General features: G+C 38.3%; 1 protein-coding gene and 1 long non-coding RNA gene across 15 annotated transcripts in view; one reads left to right on the top strand and one right to left on the bottom strand.

Moving 5' to 3' along the window:
• Positions 1-15,733, top strand: part of LOC144316229 (uncharacterized) — a 46,212-nt gene extending 30,479 nt beyond the window's left edge. The window contains exon 4 of the long non-coding RNA XR_013382084.1: positions 13,545-15,733. This is a non-coding gene — a long non-coding RNA (uncharacterized LOC144316229). The remainder of the gene's footprint in view (positions 1-13,544) is intronic.
• Positions 3,659-20,547, bottom strand: part of PKIB (cAMP-dependent protein kinase inhibitor beta) — a 104,513-nt gene continuing 87,624 nt past the window's right edge. For 12 of the 14 annotated variants that reach the window (XM_077901900.1, XM_077901904.1, XM_077901855.1 and 9 more), the window contains 2 exons: positions 9,042-9,218; positions 3,659-4,416 (listed from right to left, as the gene is read on the bottom strand). In XM_077901900.1, the coding sequence (XP_077758026.1) occupies positions 4,349-4,416; positions 9,042-9,210 (237 nt within the window). In that variant the 5' untranslated portion in view covers positions 9,211-9,218 and the 3' untranslated portion in view covers positions 3,659-4,348. Of the gene's footprint in view, positions 4,417-9,041; positions 9,219-14,232; positions 14,360-20,547 lie in introns of those variants that run through there. The other 2 variants (XM_077901866.1, XR_013382043.1) reach the window with 2 other exon arrangements.

The raw sequence follows: 20,547 nt of genomic DNA, 5'->3' as shown, positions 1-20,547 counted from the left end.
TACACATTGGACGAAATTGAAGCACAGAGAGTAAACAACAAAGTCTTGACAGTAAATGGCAGAACTGTAATTTGAATCTGAAGTGTCAGGTTTCACGGATAAGGCAATAGGCTAGTGTGCTTTGGTAACTCTTCTCTTTCTCTCCTTCTCCCCCGCCCCCACTCTCTACCACCATCCTCTGCCCCAACTGGCCAAAGCCACCTAAGCTAGCAAAACCATTTCCTTTTGCAACTAAGATGTTTTGCTCTGTAGTCACTCCCATTCTGAGACAGTTCCAACCTTTCCAGCCCAGATCACAAAAAGATCTCTTAGCACAGAAGGCTTTTTTGTTCTGTTTTCTCCTCTTTCATAGCCAACTTTCCAAATAACCACTTTGTAGCTTTATCATTCCCTCTTGTCCTGGTTTATCTGACAGTATTAATTAAGACTTTACAGCTATTGACTAAAGCAAGTGGCTTGTAAATAGACAATGACAAAAATAGGCTTGGAGACGTGCTTTAATGAGCCCCAGCTAGATAGTTTTGTTGACACCGTCTTTGACAAAACAGCAAAAGTTCTCCCAAAAGAGCTTGATTTTTTTTTTTTTTTTTCAAAAAGTTGGTGGGCAAATTCAATTTTGTCTTTATAACTGACCTCTCATTCTCCTTCGTCTGGATTCCATCTCAGAAAAAAAATCCTTTCATTAGTAAATATTCAACAAGCTGGGTACCTTCTGTAATGCAAAATACTTATAAATATGTATATAATGGGACATGTATGTGTGCGTTGTGATGAATAAGTATTTAGGATGTACATTTGGAATGTGTGTTATAACCAGCAATAGTGAGGAAGGACATGGCTTCATTTCTTGTCTTCTAATTCTAAAGGAGAGAAAAATATCATATAATACTAGGACCAAAGAGTTGTTAATTTTTTTCTTCTACATTTTCATAGCATAGTCACTCATTTAAATACTCGAAATTCTGTTTTGTTGCAGTAACTGTCATAAAACATTAGTGAGGTGACTCATTGTTAAGGGATAATACTCATCACCTGTCAGGAGCTCATTAGCACATCTGAACTGGCACTAATGTGGTAATTACTATGAATCTTCAATTTCCATTATTATACTGTCTTCTCCCAGCACCAAGAACTGGGAATGTCTGTGAAAACACAGAGGAAGGCAGAAAATAGCCAAATTAACAAATCCAGCTGCCCAGCACCTCCACTACCAGAGAATAATGGCAAAAGCATCTGTAATAAAAGTGATGATGATGATAGCCGATATTTAATGAATAAATATTATTTACCAGGCATTCGTCAAGTGTTTTATATATACTGTGTCATTTATACTTCCACTCACCTTATAAGATATGTACTATTCTCAATATCATTCTACAGCGGATAAAACTGAGACTTGGAAATAATGTAAATTGCCCAAGATCATGCAGCTGGTGAGTGCCAGAGCTAGAATGCAAACTCAAGTCATATGGATCCAAAACCCACATGCTTATAAAACTCAACACCCATAAACCAAATAATCCAATTTAAAAATGGGCAGAAGGCATGAATAGACATTTTTCCGAAGAAGACATACAAATGGCCAAGAGACATGAAAAGGTGCTCAACATCACAGATCACCAGGGGAATACAAATCAAAACTACAATATCACCTCACACTGGTCAGAATGGCTAAAATCAACAATACAAGAAGCAACAGGTGTTGGTGAGGATGTGGAGAAATGGGACCCCTCTTGCACTGGTGCGGCCAGCGGGAAATGCAAGCTGGTGCAGCCACCGAGGAAAACAGTGCGGTGGTTCCTCAAAAGTTAAAAATAGAACTACCCTATGATTCAGCAATTGCACTACTAGGTATTTACCCAAAGAATACAAAAATACTAATTCAAAGGGATACATGCACCCCAATGTTTATAGCAGCATTATGGTAAGAGCCCAAAGAAGATGTGCTATATTTATTATATATATATGTAATTATATAAAATTTATTTATATTTATATAAGTATATTTAATGTATAAAATGGAATAGTACTTAGCCATGAAAAGAATGAAATCTTACCATTTGCAATGACAAAGATGGAGCTACAGAGTATTATGCTAAGCAAAATAAACCAGAGAAAGACAAATACCATATTATTTCATTCATACGTGGAATTTAAGAAACAAAACAAATGAACAAAGGGGAAAAGAGAGAGGAAGGCAAAGCAAGAAACAGACTGTTAACTACAGAGAACGAACTGATGGTCACCAGAGGGGAGGTGGGTGGGGGACGGTTGAAATAGGCGATGGGGATTAAGGAGGGCATTTGTGAAGAGCACAGAGTATTGTATGGAAACGTTGAATCACTATATTGTTGAAACTAATACTACAGTATGTGTTAACTAACTGGAATTTAAACAAAACTTAAAAAAAAGAATGAGGGAAATGAACAACAATTATTTCAGAAAGTTAGCCTTTATAAATTTAAGAAAACAGGGGAACTCTGAGACTCAATCTGATGTTTGCCATCATGTTTTTATAATGAATACACAACGTGTAGAATTCATTCACACAGGCCAAAAAAAAGAAATTATTGTATAAATGCTAAACATTTGGACAATAAGAATGATCTGACAATCTGTAGGCAATAAAGTACTAATGCTTAATACAAAAAAAAAAAAAATCCTCGTGTTTAACAGCTTAACTCTACTCCAGGGTTTCTCAAGCTCAGCACTACCGACAGGCATCTGCGGTGAGGGCCTGCCCACCTGACTACAGGATGCTGGCCAGGTTAGCAGCATCCCTAGTCTCTGCCCACTAGATGCCAGTAATGTTTTCTCTCCTCGGGCCCCACTCTAGTTATCAGTTAAATGTCTCTAGACGTTGCCAAATGTCTCTATGAGGCCAAATCGTCACTCTCTGTAATATATTTTATTGAATATTAATTTAATTAATATTAATTCAGTGCTACATCTAAGATATTAATTTATATTCTTTTATTAAAAATTTTTGTATTGAGAAAACAATCAGGTGCTTTGAAATCTACCCTCCTTGGTGTATGCAAGATATTAAGTTAGACTTTGTCAATGAAATAGTAAGTAGGAGGTGATCCATACTGCAAAGTTTATTAACTTCCCCCTTTAAAATGTGTTGCCATTTTTCAGTTAGTATACTTTAGGAGATAAAATTAAGAAGACTTGTTTCAGCACCAAGTTTCTTGAACAGTGAAGAGTTTATTTGATTACCGTATACAGACATGGCCTAAGTCAACAATCAAATAAAATATAACTGCATGCGTATATATCTGAAAATGAAAATAAATTCATTTGTCCATTTTTTAGAAATTCAGAATTTTATTATTTTTCTAGATGTCTAATAAATCAAAATTTACTAAAACTTTGGTTTTGTTTTTGTTCCTTTTAAAATATATACTTAAATATATATTAAAGGCAAGTATTTTGCTATTTCTATCTATAACTTTCACTAAATATTTATGTGTTATGTTAACTACTTTAGGAAATATATAAAAATTAAGGTCTGCATTCCTGAGGAAATAGTTTTAGAAACAAATCACAATACACAAAAAGCCCTAAGAATAAGAAAAGACAGTATAAAAGAACCGGTAAAGTGTTTTGTGTAATTCATATTAAAGAAAAACATATGCACACACATACACCAAAGTTAAGGAAGACAGCTAAATTCATTTAATAGGCATGTTCCATATAAACAATTTGTCACAAATTTTGTGTTCTAAGAGTCCACATGAAAAAAATCACAGTATGCATAGACTAGAAGCAAAACGCATCAAGCAGAAACATACTAGAGATATTTAGGTTGTCAAACTTTTGCAATTTTTCCAAATCACTTTAGGGTGGTGGGAAAATGGTGCGTTTTTGGTTAAAAACAAATATTCTCTATGTCTTTCGGACTATTATTCCTTCTCATCAAAAAAACACTATGTCCTATAAATTCCATAAAGTTTTAAATGAATGGTGTTTGTTTTATATTTACCAAGTAATAATTTACCCATTACCATAAAAATGGAATTAAAAATACATCTGGCTAAGTAAATTCAAAAGAGAGAGCAGTGGATTTTGTTGGGTTTATAGATAATGATATGTATTTAAGTGACATACATTCTTAACCTTTTTTTGGGTGCAATCTGGAAATAATATGCCTTTTAATAACCTACATTGTACATCATGGATGCATTCCAAGTGAGTAGCTTCACAACAAAATTATCTAATATACACATGTTGCTTAGAATTGCAATGTTACCATAGTTACCACCAGATCAAACATCTCAGGGAAGCAGAGCCACTAAGTCTTTCAATGTACAGAAATTCAGTACTTTTGATAGTTTCCAAGCCTTCATTTTTCTTCTTTCTTTGGCTTTTCCAAGCAACTTTGTGCTGTTTCTTCATTTTTCTTTTTTACATCTAAAAAAATAAATACATAATTTCATCCACTTCTAGAATATAGTGAAATACATTTCATACTATAACTGGGATGAAACAGTTAGGATTTCTGTAATGTGCCCTGATCATTTTCTCCTTGAACCAGACACGCTTTGCCCTCAATCTAGACCTTACACAAAGAAAAGAAATATGGGTAGTTCTGGGAATCCACATGCCCCTAGTTACCTTACTCTCCTATTCTCCAGAATAGTTACATGCCAGGCAGTATCTTGAGGAGGTATTATTACAATTTCCACTTATATATTAGTCCATCAAGGCACAAATAGGTTAACTGACTTGCTCCAAGTCACAGAGCTAGGAAGTGATGGAGACACAATTTGGACCTTGCCAAGTGGTTCCACAGCCCATCCCCCTTAATGACCTCTCTATAGTGCATCACTCTCTCTCCTACTTCTCACACTTCCTACCTCCTTTGCTCTTAGAAGATGATCTCACTTTCTATTTCACAGGAAAGAAAAAACAAAACAATTCAAGCCATCGGATAAAACTCCCTCAACTATCTGCCACCAGACCTCTAAAACCCCATGGTCTGTACGTATCCCTTCTACCCTCCCTCCTATGGCAATGGAAAAAGTGCTCCTTGGGACTGGCTACACAATTTATCGGAGCCCAGAGCAAAGTGAAAATGCAGCACCCCTTGTTCAAAGAACATGGAAAACTTCAAGACAGCAACAGTAGAGCATGACACCAAGTGCGAATCTCTTCTGAGCCCAGGGCCCTGTGCAACCACACTTGCCGCGCACCTTTGGAGCCGGTCCTGGTGCTGCTCAGACTCCCAGGTCTACTCTTTCATGATCGGGGATCCTATCTATTCCTGCCTCATCAGGAAGCTGACTCTGACAATCATCCTTCCCCTCTTTCACTGGACTTTCCCTTTCTCTTGACTCCTCACTTCCTCAAGTCACGATCAACTTCACACTAACAAAGGCCTTCTTTCAACCACAATTCTTCCACACACTGTCTTGTCTTTTATCCTTCAAAATGTATCATCTTCTGTGTCTCCCTTTTAAATGAAAATATTAAGTCTCTGCTGCTTCCCCAAAAGTGCTTACCGAAATCATCACTGGTATCTCTGAAGTTAAATCTCATGGACTCTATTCAGGTCTTCAACTTTCATTCAGAAAATATTTATTAAGCATGTATTATGTACCAAGCAGTGAAAAAAAAAAGAAATCCAGCCCTCAGAAGACTTCTGATAAGGGATATGGGAAACAAACAAAACAAGTAAAATGTGTGGCAAGTGAGGAGTCCTAAGTGCTATGGAGGAAATTTAAGAATAGGAGTTGTCAAGAGGTCTTGGGGTCTGGAGGTTGCGATTTTAGATAGGATTGGCTGTGGAGGAGGGGCATGCGAGTGAAGATCTGAGAAGGTGAGGGGTGAGCTATGCCGGTAGCATGGAGAGAGCAACCCAAACTGAGGGAACTGCAAGGTCAAAGGCATCAATGTGCAGGGAGTGGGAACCAGTATGGAGGAAAAAGAGCAGAGGGAGGAGTCAGAGAGGTACCAAGTGACCAGATCTTTTAAGTGAGAAATGGCAGCTATTTGGACAAATGTGAAAGTAGAGCTGACAATTTTTGCTGATAAATTAGACGTAAATTTGAATGATAAAATTAATGATATGTCTCTCATCCTTAGACAAGGATGATTCCAAGGTTTTGGCTCTAGCAACTAGAAGTGTGAAACTACCATTCCCCAAGATGGGGAACAGGCAGGAAGAGCAGGCATCAGGGAGAATGTCTGGAGTCTCTTTATTACCCCTAAGTTTGAGATTCCTGCTAGATAGCCAAGTCGAGAGGTCAAGTAGGCAGATGGATTTAGGAGTGTGAACTCAGAGGAGCTTCCGGCTAGAGATAACAAAACTGTGAGTAATCAGGAAGATGATATTATCCCAGTGAAATTGAATGATATCTCCAGAGGAGGGAACACTGATAGAGAAGATGCCAAAAGACTGAGTTCTGGTACCATCTAATTCATTAAGAGATAAGGGATATGAAAAAAAAAACACAACAGCAAACAAAACAAAACAAAACAAACAACAACAACAACAACAACAAAACCACAACAGCATAGGGAAGAAGAGCCAGTGAAGCAGGAAAAAAACCAGGAGAGTGGAGTGTCCAGGAAGCCTAGGGAAGAAGGGCACGATCCAACATGACAAAACTGCCAACCAAGAGATCACAGGTTGGAGACCAAGAATGGACCACTGATGTCATCAGGGACAATGTCATTTGTGATCTTGAAATAGAGGAGTGATGTGGTGAGGGTCAGGGAAAGAGACAAAGGATTTGGAGGCATGTCCATTCTCAGAGCTTTTTACTAGCTGCTCCTTCTGCAAAGACCACGCTTACCTCTGACCTTCCTGTGTCTGCTGCTTCCTTCAGTTGTGATTCAAAACACCCCATTGTCCTTCCGGTTTCAGTTAGGGCTGCCCTAACTTCTCAGGCTAAAGCCACGCAGTAACTCTACCTTAACATCCTACTTAATTCTCTGCTAGAACCCATCACTTGTTTATAACCTATCCCTCGCACTGGAGATACAGGATCCATGACAAGACTTTACTATGCCGATGGGTTTTAGAATAGTGCTTAGCACTTGGTGGGCACTACATTGAATGATGGATCCAATACATAGTGATGGAGGGACTTAAGAAAAGGCCCTCTGTGACATTTACACCTGCCACCCTCTGTTGCTTCTTGCTGACATGCTATCGGGCATCATTATCCTCCCTGTCGTGATTATTAATGTATAAGACATAGATTAAGGCAGATGATGAGCTAGGCCAATTCCAGACAGGTGAATTTCACTCAGGATGCAAGACATCTGATATCCTAGAGTTCTTCCCACTTAAAATATTTATCAACGACAACAAAAACAGAAACCAAAGAGGACAGAGCTGAGGGAACTCACCTAATAACCACCAAATAATCCACCTAACAACCCCTTTGCCCTTCCCCCTAAGGGAATGGGACCTCGCTTGGAACAATCCTTTATTTTCTTTTGCTGGTAACTTTCCTGCCCCAGCCTCCTACTGATAAGAACTTTCCATCTTGCACAACTTCTCAGAGTTCCCCTCTATTTGCTGGATGGGAAGCCACCTGATTCATGAATCCCTTAATAAAGTCAATTAAATCTTCAAATTTACTTAGTTACATTTTTATGCTGTAACAACATAAAACTAGTAACAACATTCTTTCATACAATGGTTTCTCTAGTGACCAAAACAAAGCGGCGAAGGCTACTAGGCTACTAAATCTCCTACCGTGTGTTTTTTCTCTTTTGTTTAACTAGGTAATGTCAACAAGCATCACGGTTTTGGGTGCGTGTTTGGGGTATATAAACTTTAATTAGGCCTGTTCATACGGATAAGTAACTTAGCTTCTCCATGTCACTGGTTGAGGATGGCCCCTCAGAAGTAGCACCATGTTCTGCTAGCCACATTCCACTTTCAAACTGAAAAGGCCAAAACCATGACACACATTTTTAAAAAAATTTTCTTTCTTTCCCTTTTTCTATCTCATACTAGTTTGTGTGTATGTACGTACTTTTTTGCTATTACCTGTAGGGTCTCGCATAAGAAATGCAACGACCTCTGAGAAAAGGTGAGGTGTCTCTGGCTAAACAAAGACATACTTAAATCACAGGGATCATACCAGAAACACTTGTAACTGCCAGGCTACAAAAAATGTTCTAAAGGAAAGGACTAAGAGCCTTCTTCTGGTACCTACGTGAGTAGAGTAGATGTGCAGAAGCTGCTGGCTCACTCTGGCCTCATTGGCAGCAGGAATAAATTTCTACACCCATCCTAAAGTCCACCTTGACGTCTAAAATGGGGCACAAGGCACAGGTATTTTGGTGATGACTTGGAACTGAAGGTTTCTTTAACCCCCATGACTGTTTTTAAATAAAAAGGCTTCTTTAAAATTTAATTGAAATTAATTCTCTGTTAGAGAATTAATTAAAAGGATCATTATATTTATTTCCCAAAGACTATACTCTGGAAACTATATGAACTGTATGTAAGCAACGGGGAGAAAGACCCAAGATTTTCTTTCATTGATTTGACAGCTCCCCTTTTTCCTTAATTCAACTTTTTCCACTGAAGAACGGTCACCTTTTATACAAATACCTTAAAGTCCTCATCTTTAATTGATAATAACCTTCTTCTTAGATATGAGAAATAGAAGGGCTTATAGAATACTATAGCGAAGCACAAGCTTCCCAAGTGGTTGACTGATGGATGACAGGAGGAAAGCGATTTCATTTCTGAATGTTTCTAGATAAATTTCTAAGTTTATTGAGGGAAGGGATTATATTTGTTCACGTCTTCCTCCCAATCACTAGCACTATGCATGACTGCACATGCCCAGCCGATACCTGAATGTCCAGCTTGCACACACACATCAAGAGAGATACTCTCTCAGAAAGCCTAAAAACTGTCCTTAGCCCTAAACAAAAGCTGAGAGATCTTAGTCAACATATAAGAAAAAAAAAAGAGCACTTATAACTAGTTGGAAGAGAGACTGTTCCAGAGGAAAGGACTGCTCAAGGAGAGAGGCCTGCTGGTTTGAGGACAGTTTGCGTGTTACCTTCCTTCACGGAGAGGGCCTCCAGGCTGAGGGGCAACTCTGAGGATCCGCCTGTCCCAGCTGAGCCCTGGATGTCTGGCACGGCGTTCCGGCGGCCCGTCCTGGCTGAGGACGCAAAATTGTTGACCACAGACTCCACATCAGTCATCTCGGATCTATCTGTCCTCATAGCAACATCTGCAAATAGAACGTGCATGTGAGGAAGAGGCTGAGCCTATTTTGAGGTAAATGCTCACAGTGGTGCTGAAAGGCATGGCCAGACCAAAGCCACAACAGGCTTGAGAATCCAATCACGGATCACACCCTGCACCTTTGTCTACTGTTAGGGTCCCGAAGCTTCCATTAGCACATTCCCACACTCCCTGAATACAGCAGGAAGGGCTCAGTGTGAGCCAGCTTGCTATAAATAACCCCTGAGCCGAATAAGCCACTTGGATGCTTTAGGGTGCAGTAATCTCTTGTCTTTTGTTCTATTTCTCTGTGGATGGATCCACCAAACTGGGGCTTGGAAGGAAATGAAAACGGACTTGTTTGGCCACTCCTGTAGAGGCCCTGCCTGCCGGAATCGTCTGTGGTGCCCGTTCAGGCTGAAACCAAATCACTGTAACTTGTAAGCCCCAAAGAAACACACTGGGCTCCTACCCTTTAGAAATAAGAAATTCAACTTTATCCCAAAGGCGTTTTCCCCCAGCGACAGCTGCGCATTTCCGTCAGACCTCATTTTCAACAGCCTCCTGTTCGTGTTTAGGAGAGTAGAAGCTGTTTTACCTTTTCTTGCCCTGAAGTGGACATGGTCATTACTAGTGCCTCCCAAGCCTCCTTCATCTTTCTAGTAATTGTCTCTGTGAAAGAATTCTCAGGAAATCATGTACCGTACAGGGAGGCCGAGAAGTAGCAGATACTGTTTATTCTAAAACGAACCCTCTTTCACATGAGGTTTTCTAAAGAATCTTCCCTAAGAAGCCAACGCTGAATAGTATCTCCAAAGCAGCAGCAGTGGCAGCGGCAAGCATTTATTGAGAACCTATTAAGTCCAAGGCTCTCAGCTGGGTACTCAAAGTACAAAGGAATAATATAGTCTCCATTTGGGGGGCACGTGTACTCTCAAAGTGGAGAAAGAAGGTATACACATGAGGACAGGCAACATCATACCACAGAATGTGCTGAGTCTCAGCCAAGGAATGGAGAGACCATCACCTGTGGTGCTTGCGGGCAGAGATAGGGGAGTCTTGACCTACACAAAGCAAAGCAAGCTTTTCCCTGTAGTTGGATGGGAGCCCTTTCCAATGGGTGAACTTCGAATCAGGAAATTCTAAAAAATAAAGTGAAATAGTCACAAAACACAGAGCGTTTCACATTCGAAACACAAGTCCTTTGGTTCAGAGGACCCAAGAAACACACACTGAACGTAGTGTGGGCTTCGGGAGTCCAGGAATAGGCCTGGCTGGGGCCAAAACAGGCTCATCTTTGCAGGAATTGTGGAAAATTTGAGAACAATGCGAGCTTTTCGGGCACAGTCCTGGAATCCATTAGACTTCCAGCTGTTTAGTATTTGCCAACCGTCTGGCATTGACAGCACAGAGTAAAGAGCGCTGGGCTGTTAGTCAAAGGGAGCTTCACTCCATTACAGGCTTGCAAGTGATACTGGCTAATTCACTTAATTTCTCTGCGTCTCGTTCCTCCCCTGTACAATGGGTATAAAGATATTATCCTGACTCCCAGTATTCTTGTGAAGAACTAATGAGATAAAGGATGTAGAAACTCTTCATAACCCTGAAACCATGTTTGGTTACTGGCATCATTGTTCACATCTCACAAGGTTTTATTTGCTCCACCGCCCTTCTGTGTATCCCTGTAACCCTCCCAAGCATCTTCCTACTGAAAGACCTCTTGAGTTTCCTAAGAGGGAATATCAGATTTATTCAATACAACATGAACATTTTCGTATCTATTATCTCATTTTACACCTCCCAATAATCTTACAAGGTAGTAAGGAATAACTCTCACTACATGGACGTGGAAACCGGGGCTCGGGGAGGTTAAATAATTTATCTAAAGTCACCCAGCTGCTAATGTGGCACAGGCATGCAAATCCAGTTTCAGTTTACTCTTAAGGCAAGATGGCAGGTTTTACCGCAAAATTATTTTTCCAAATCCCTGCGATATGTATAGACAGACATACAACAGCTACTTTTGATTCAGCCCTTCGTTACTTTTTACCTCGGGAAAATCACATATGTACATATGTGTGTGTGTGTGTGTTTGAGGGAGAGAGGGAGGGAGAGATTCCCTATCTTTTCATGGGTGTCCCTTTCTGGCTGGAATGTTTGGTTATCTAGTGAGCCCCCCACCTCCCCGTGATACATGAACGTCAATTAGAGATCTCTTCTCTACAGCTTGTGAGAAGCACCTGACACCAAGTTAGAAAAAGACCCCATTTTCAGGTTTCCACTCTGTCCTCAGCAAATTAACAGCACACGAGATGCCACAGCCATGATCAAGTGCTTATTTCTCTGGAGCATTTCCCTGTGTCACACAAATAAGTTTACTATGCTAAGATTGGAGGTCCAGTTCTATGAATACCTTGGTTATCACCGGCCTGATGGTCCACAATCTTAAAGTTGAAGATAATGATACATATAAAAATGCTAAGATACACTATTTAAAATACTTCAGTGCTATATGTCTTAGGTTAAACAGAGTAAACTTTTTTAGTAAGACAGTCTATGTTAAAGAAGTATTGAATTAGAATTTGTATATTGAAAGGGAACTTCCAAAAGGTGGCCTATAGAGTAGGCCATCAACAAGGAAGAAGAAATTCTGGTCCCCAAGTTTATTTCAAGGTCTCTTTGCTGTTGGCTGCTATTTTGGAAGTTCTGCTTCTGCCTTTACATGAGTATTTCAAAGTTATATTCATTAACTACCATTTTAAGATCAGAAACACAACTAGATGTGCAGGAGGACGAGCAACAACAGGCTGCTTTACTTGGGAGCTTGGTCATTTCCAAGCCCTCTCTCTTCCCAGGACCATCTTCCTTTCAGAGCCTGTACCAACACCGGCGCTGAGTGACCAGGGTGCCAGGGTCCCCCACAAGAGATGGGTCATACAGGGCTGTGAGGAGAGGGAACTTTCTACAGTGAAACGTCATCTTGTCTTCCTGACGGAAGGTGTTGGTGACTTAGAGACCACTGGTTGGCAGGAACATTTGAATCCACAGGGTGATTCGCAAATGGGTTCTTTTAATTCTCTGGCAAGGAGATCTACTGTAGCATTGGAAATAATCTGAAAGCCCATAAGGGAAGACTGGCTGAATAAACTATATATATAATATTATGGAACATTATACCACTATTATAAGGAATGTGCTAAATCCAGTTAGATCTACCTACAGAGATGTTCATGACAAATTGTAAAATGAAGCAAATTTCGAAAGTAATATTTACAGTGTGGGGGAGGAAAATAATGCATACAATATTATTTCAACTTTGTAAAAAAGATAAAAAACCCTAGTTGAAAAATGTAAGGACCAGGAGAAAGAATATTAGCCGTTTTGGGGTACTTGCTTTCTATGCTAACTTGTAATGACAAGCATGCATGATCATTGTAATTTAAAAGAAATGAAACACATTCGCCTGGCAAAAATATGAATACACAGATTTTCTAGCACAGAAAGTTCCTAAAAGTCACATTTTGACAATTTAACCAAAAATAGTATATCTTTAAGTGTAAGTTAGCTTCTCTCTGTACCAAAAAAGTCGTCTTACCTGTCTGTCCTTATTGTCCTATGCAACATTGACTGCATAGGTCTGATTAGAGGGATGATTATACACTGGGTAAAAGATTTCAAAATGGAGCAAGCAAGTCTAGCTAAGAGAACCTCCTTTAAAACAGGTTAGGAGGCCATAAGGGAGGAGGAATTTATGCACATCCTCAGCAGAGAAACTTTGAACTGTTTGAACTTTTAATCGAGCCACAGGCCCTCAGCCTGGATGTAACTTCCTCCTCACCATGGCAACTGGATCATCTGTGGTCTTCACTTCTAAAGGAGCCAATTCGGTTTAACAAGCTTCAATCCTTTATTTACATACACAACCAATCCCAGTTAACCTAACTTCAATCCCTCCTTTGCACAGAGGACCTAAATAAAAACCATACTCCTAACCTTCCACCTTTATAACTCTGCCCCTTTCTTTGTCTTCCTTGGAACCCAATTCTAAAAAAAAAAAAAAAAAAAAAAAAAAAAAAAAGCCAGTTTGCTTTAATTTTCAGTGACTCCTTTTTTGGTCAACACTATATATAGACAGAACTGCTCTATTCAAATGCTTTGTGACATTTTAAAAATATATAACCCATAGAAAGATGAGGAAATACTACTAATAAACATAGAAGAGAGATTAACTTCCAAGTTCTTTTAGTTTTCTGGGCTTAAAAGCTAATTATGTTTATGTTTGCTAATGATGGCAGCTGACTCACTAGCCACTCTTCCTCTTTTTCTTCTACAGAATTAGTAGAGGAATCTGGATGAGTTCTGCTTTGTCGACTGTGGACGCTTACAGGAGCTGAAACCATTTGGACATTTGGAGATTTCGCAGAAGTCCTTGCATGCCCCCGGCAAGGTGATGCAATTTTCAGCCCTTTCATCTCTTTTGAAAATGCACGATTTTCAGGACGCCTTAACAAAAGACCATTACCCAGTCATATATACACACACGCCAGCACCTGCAGCTCTGCAATATTGAAAATGTAACACCAGTACAACTGAAGAGGACAAAGATGTTCAAGCTAAATGAAGCACTGGAGGAAAAAAGTAATATATATAGATATATAAAGAATACTTTTATTCTTTATAAAATATGTATTATACATATTATAAATAATATGTATATTATAAATATCAATAATATGTACTGTATATACACTTATATACACATTATGTATATGTATTTATATACATATGTATACATATATACTTGTATATATTTATATATATAAAATCACTAGTCAGCTCCCAGTGGGCTCAAAAGAGCCTGCTAAGAAAAGAGTATTAGTATGTTATAAGCATAATCAGAAACAGAAGTTTTTGCAACTTCTTTCTCCCCCAACTGAGATGGTCCACCCTCTTAGCTCACACTCATGCTTTTCTCGAGTTTCCTTTCCTTAGAGTTTCCAAAACTGCAAGGAGGCGGTTACCTTTTCTCTAATCTCTGGATCCATATCACTCACTTCATTGCCCACAGTGAAACTCATTCTCCATGTAAGACGTGAAATAAACTTCTTGCCCACTAAACCAGTTCTCTGGGGGTAGGAGTCAGGCTATCTGAAAAAAAAAACACTTAAAGTAACAAGGAAGAGCATATATTTTGGAAACTCAGCGCTTTTTCTGGTCAAAAGAAAGGATGAGGTAGAGTGAGACATACACTGGCCTCAGCTGATAAGCAAATTCCTCATCCATCTTTCTGCAGCTTTCATCACCTTAACAACCTCACGCTAGATTTCTTTAGTTCTCTGCCTACAGCTCATCTTTTGCAACATTTTCTGTTCTGGAGCATAAAAACCTCTTCCAAATGAGGTGAGAGAACTATCACAGTTGCTTGATAATGTGGACCATCAAAACGGATGATTACTTATTTATTCATCCAGTCAACATTTATCAAGCTCCTCTTAAGTGCCAGGCCCTGTGCTAGGCCCACGAGCTACAAAGAGGAACCCACAGTCTGGTGAGATGAAACACTTTATGATCTTTTTAGTACTTTTCTTGACCTCAGATCCTGTTCTTTGGAAATAAAGTAAAAATATCCACCTCTAAAAATGGGAATCCTAACACATCTATTCACCTAGGTACTGAGACTATTTTAGGCCAACCAGAGCTTACATGAAATGTATACCTGTATAAAAACTTTTTTTTTCAACTTAGAGACCCTCCCTTTTTTTTTTTTTTGTAATTCCTCCACATACGGAGTTTCTGTGCCTCAAGTATAAACCAAAGGAAATTCTACATCTTGTCTGTTGACACACATACCATTTTTCGTGCTTAGATTCCTGCCTGACAATGATTTAAACAGACCCTTCAACATATATTGGTAGGCACATGAAGGCTCTTTTTACCAAGCAGAATTTTTGACAACTTTGACCTATAAAATACTAAATATAAAGTCAAATCGATTTTCCTATAATCTCCATGGTAAAGTAATGAGCAAATCTGAATGCCTTGCTGGCACAGTAACATTGTTATACTAAGATACCGTCACTTAGAATAATAATATGGACTAATGTGGATAAAGCTAAGAAGATTAACTGCACTAACCATGCAACAACCCCGTTGATTGGAGGGGTTTAGGGGTCATCACATTTAACTGGTCATCCTACTCTTTAGTTTCCTGCTAGACAACCTACCCAAAACACAAGGATTGTAGGGAGTTAGTTTCCCACAGGCCTACCTACCCCTACCCCTTGCAGCTTCCAAAAAAGACCATTAAAGGTAAATGATACAGACCCAGACACTTCAGTGATGCATTAACATAACACAGCCAGTTTGAGTCAAAGTCTTTTCTAGGGACGCCTGCGTGGCTCAGCGGTTTGGCACCTGCCTTCGGCCCAGGGTGTGATCCTGGAGACCCGGGATCAGGTCCCACGCCAGGTTCCCTGCATGGAGCCTGCTTCTCCCTCTGCCTGTGTCTCTGCCTCTCTCTCTCTCTCTGTATCTGTCATGAATAAATAAATAAAATCTTTTTTTAAAAAGTCTTTTCTGAGTTCAGACAGTACTCTTCTGCCATTTTCATGACCCCCCCCCCCGCCCCACTCCCCTCCAAAACAGATTTCCCTAATTATGAGTACATTAGCTTGCGTAGCACATACGCATGTGCATGCATTATGCGTGATGGGTGGTATCCAGGACACACAGTGATACTTTCAGTTCTCCCTTAGATGAACATGATTCTAAATGGTTATAAGTTGTAGCAGAGCATCCCTTCTATCTTATACCTGACATAGTTTTGGCCTTTTACTTCTCACCTTTTTATTTCTATCTTTCTGAGTGATCAGAACTAAGGGCACTTAGCTTGAATTAGAAGGAACCATTCTCATCCCCCCAACCCCCCCAGTTTACCTCAAACCCTGCCTGTATTCCATTCTCATGTATTTTTCACATTTTCCTTTCCAGTCAATGGACTCAAATTGTTGTTTTCTTATTTTATTCAGGTACTGGAGCCTACTTAAGGAAGTATTTGGATTCAATTCAAAAAGTATTTAACACTGACTATGTGCAAAGCACTGTGCTATTTGCCACAATAAGGACTTCCCCTGCCCCAGCTGGAGACCTGGAAAAGCTGGGTGCCAGGCAGCTCCCCCACATGCCCAGCAGCTCCCCCACCTGCACAAAGGAGGGAGTGGTTAGTTCCAAAAGACAAGATGGGGCAGGGTGTAGAGTGGGGTCCCAGAGAAAGAGTGAGCAAATTCCAGCCAAGTGACTACTTTCAAATCATGCACGTCTCATCTTTGCCTTTTCCTGACCATTTTTGGATGCAAAGTGTTCTTAGATTTCAAAAAAGGCACAAAGACTTCCCAAGCTCACAAAAGCCCAAGAACTGAATTTGCACTACTGAGAAAATGAAATAATTTTGAGGATCATATGGTTTGGAGAATGGATTCCCATCTCAGAGTGAACACAACCTATCTGTGCAGGGGGGTTCAAAGCAGGTCCTAAAATCTCAGTTCCTTTTTTAATAAGACAGTGGTTTTAAAATGTCAAGTGACTTTTAAAGACATCAGTAGGAAGGAGAAAAAGGGAAGTTAATCTGACCAACATAATCATGATAGAAATGTCTTTGTATCCCTCTACCTAGCACATGGACTGGCACATAGTTGCCTAGTAAATTCAATTAATAAATATTGAACTAATAGCCAATACCTATAAATTATAGGCAGGCAAGCATAGCTAGTGAATGTGCTTTGAATTATTAATATTCTCAATAAGGACTGAACGTTCAGTTAATCAATATTAAAATGAATTTTATTACATTACCAATAAAATAGCTTTAGGGGCAAGATGTAGGCTAGTGGCAAACACAATGCCTTGCAGGTGTGGAGAACATCAATGATCATATGCAGAGCAGAAGTTAATGCGAAAACTCTTTTAAATCACCCTCACCCAAGACATCTGAATAGTACAGTCTTTTGACATTGGCTCTCTGGAAGAAGATTCATAAACATTAAACTGTGAACAGACTGCCAGACCTAAAGTCACAATTCTATCAACTTTCCCTGGTGTAAATATGCAATCCTCTAACACTTTAAACAGACCAGATCCTATAGTTTTAACTTTTTCAACTAATTCTCTTTTACTATTTTCATTCTCAACAAGGGGAAAGATAGAGAGCCCTTAATTCTCTGGGCTTATTTTCTTTGCCTAAGATTCTTACTGAGAGTGATTCCTCTATGACAAAAATTAGTCCCATAATTATGCCTCTAGTGTAAAGGTAATCTAAAGCAATAGCTTAAGCTTGGACACTTTAAACTGCACACTTTTATTTCAGAAAATTTTTATAACTTATGCATGTTGGGATTCCTGGGTGGCTCAGCAGTTGAGCATCAGCCTTTGGCTCAGGTCATGATCCTGGAGTCCCAGGATCGAGTCCCACATCAGGCTTCCTGCAGGGAGCCTGCTTCTCCCTCTGCCTGTGTCTCTGCCTCTCATGAATAAATAAATAAATAATATTTTAAAAACACCTTATGTATGTTTTTCTGTCTTCAAAAGGAAAAATGCAGTGATACAAAAGAACTATTTTTACTAATGTATGAAAATTTGTGTATGTAAATGTGTACCATATTCATCAAAGCCATTACTTTAGGAAGCTACATATGTATACTACCTCTCAAAATATTTTTGTGATTCCATCAGGGCAACCCACTTTATACTCTTGTATAATATAATGGTAGAATTATGCTATGTTTAAAATGTAACATAATATTTTATAGTGAGCTGTTTTTGATTAAAAACTATCCCAACTGATCACCGATTTCTTTGCACTGAAATTACTTGAGGTTTTTTTTTCAAAGCTTCCTTTAGTAATTTAGATTTGCATATATTCAAAAGAATTCTATTTCAAGTGAAGATTTCAAAGTGGAGCTTTGAGCAATGATAGTATTACTGAACTACTTTAACACACCCTTAGAATGACTGCCCTTATATTAGTCCTCATATTTATTCAGCAGTCCACCAAATGGAGCAATGGAAAGTTTGGTCACCTAAAAGTGAGCATTTAGCGGAATCTTGCATTGCCTTCTAATACTTCTAATAAACTTGTGACTTTCAACAAGACACTTAACTTCTCTGCTAATTAAATTTCCACATTTGTCAGAAGTAGAACAATACTACCTGTTTTACTACCTTAGAACCCAACAAACAATGGATATAAATGTGCTTGGTTAACAACCACACAAATGAAATTTGTTTAGAAATCAATCATATTAACTTATAGGCACTATAATAGATTATCATTATAAACATTGATTATCCTTTTAAAAGTAGGCCTTTCATTTGGCTGTAGAGACAGTCTCTGACATTTTAAGTCATAAAGACAAGAAAAGATGAACACCGAGGTATTTCCTGAAACTTGGTGTTTAGGGGGGAAAAAGAGCATAAAAAATTTACATTCTGCCCCCCGAATCCCCTCCACACAAATATCTCAAAGTTGGCTACCTTTCTGCAACATCTGTTCCAGACAAGCCACCTGTCACAGAAGCCTGCATCTCCCTCACACCATTCCATCATGGTTTCTCCCTAAGGGTAAAGTGTTTGTATACTTTCAGCAACAAACCATGTTTGTGTGTTCCATTACTAGCTAAAATAGGATTGAAATTCTCAGTTTTGTCATGTCACCTGAAAAACAATTCTTAATCTGAGTAATAAAGACCCAATATAGTGAGGGTCACAAAATATGTTGAGACAATTCTTTCTCAGTAAGGCTGCCATTCCATTTAAAACGTCTTCTCCCTGTAGCTCCTGACTTCCCTTAACTTGCTCTATTTTCCTGTAGCACTTAGTAGCTTTAACACACATTACAACTTACTACAATTTCACTGCTTTTTACTATCCGCCCTACTACAATGTAAGCTCCACAAAGGCATAGGTTTTTGTAGGCATGGGATTTTATAAGGTTTTGTAGGCATAGGTTTTTATAGGTTTTTCATTGATATATCTGTAGCACTAAGTCATGCCTGGCACTCACTTAGTAGGTCCTCTAATAGAGTTTACTTACTGAATGAAACAATTATTCTTTCACATCTCTTTTTCAAAATTAATTCTTTTTTTCTGCATATGAAAATAATACACGCTCATTGTAGGAAAAAAAATGACAATTCTTCTAGAAGCAGAAAAAGCAAATTGCCTTTTACCCATTATCCAGTGACAGCACTATTATAATTCTGGTGCATATCCATCCAGAATTTTGTGTGCTACATTACACAGATGCACATAAATATCTTACATGTCCATATTTTGATGTTAGGTTTATTTAATATCATTTTATTATATCTTTTATAAATTGTTTGATCATATCTTTTAAAATATAATTGTTTTAAGGCCAACATAATTCTAAATTTTTAGTGAAAGTTTGAAAAAAGAAAATTTTCTAGAAAGCTAACATTTCAGGGCTTAAACCAACTATGTAAAATAGACATAGCCAAAAGCTCAAACACAATGGTAAAAGTGAAAAACATAACTGAGGACAGAAATCATTCACAAACTTTTCCTTAATTAAATTGGATAAAGTTGATTTATAGGTAGATGCTTTTTAAAGTGTTTAAATGTACAGCTTTAAAAGTTCCAGTAATATCTTTTTCTTCTATTTCATCAGTAAAAAAAAAAAAAAAATTCTTTGGGATGTCTTTTGGTCTCTTTTTGAATAGATTTAATTTTCATCTTTTTTTTTCTTCCAACTGAGAAAAATGGGGAAATGATTGAGCTTTTTCAAGCTCTGATTTGTTTTCTAAGTCCTCTTCAGTATTTTATTTTTCTTTGCAGAAGAAGAAATCATTTTGGTGTTTCATCAAGCAAAAAATTCAATCAAAATCACAGTAGCAAAACTTTTAAAGTTGTTTTGAGGATTTTCTGGGTCACTTAGGAAAAAAAAAAAAAAATTCCCAACCAAATAGCAAATAACTTCAGAAAGAAAAGTCATACCATTGAAATATTTTTGTTCATAAAATTATGTATATTGATATTTGTCTACGATTAAGTTAAGAAGTAAACTTATTTATATGGATGTATCTAACTTTACAAAAGCCTTTGTAAAAATAATAAATTCTGTTACTATATTTCTTTAATGTTACATAAGTTCATTAGAAAAAATGAATCTTCATGAAAATATGTCTAAAATATATTCAATAGGCATAATAAAAAAGTTCAAAACCAGTTATATATAATAATTTTCAAAATAGATGCACAGAAAAACATAAGGGAAATATCCAAAATTTTAACAGTGCTTTGTAAGTGCTGTTATTTTACAT

Source organism: Canis aureus, chromosome 1 (genome assembly GCF_053574225.1).
Source record: "Canis aureus isolate CA01 chromosome 1, VMU_Caureus_v.1.0, whole genome shotgun sequence".
NCBI classification, from domain to species: domain Eukaryota; kingdom Metazoa; phylum Chordata; class Mammalia; order Carnivora; family Canidae; genus Canis; species Canis aureus.
This window is presented reverse-complemented; position numbering and strand designations above follow the sequence as displayed.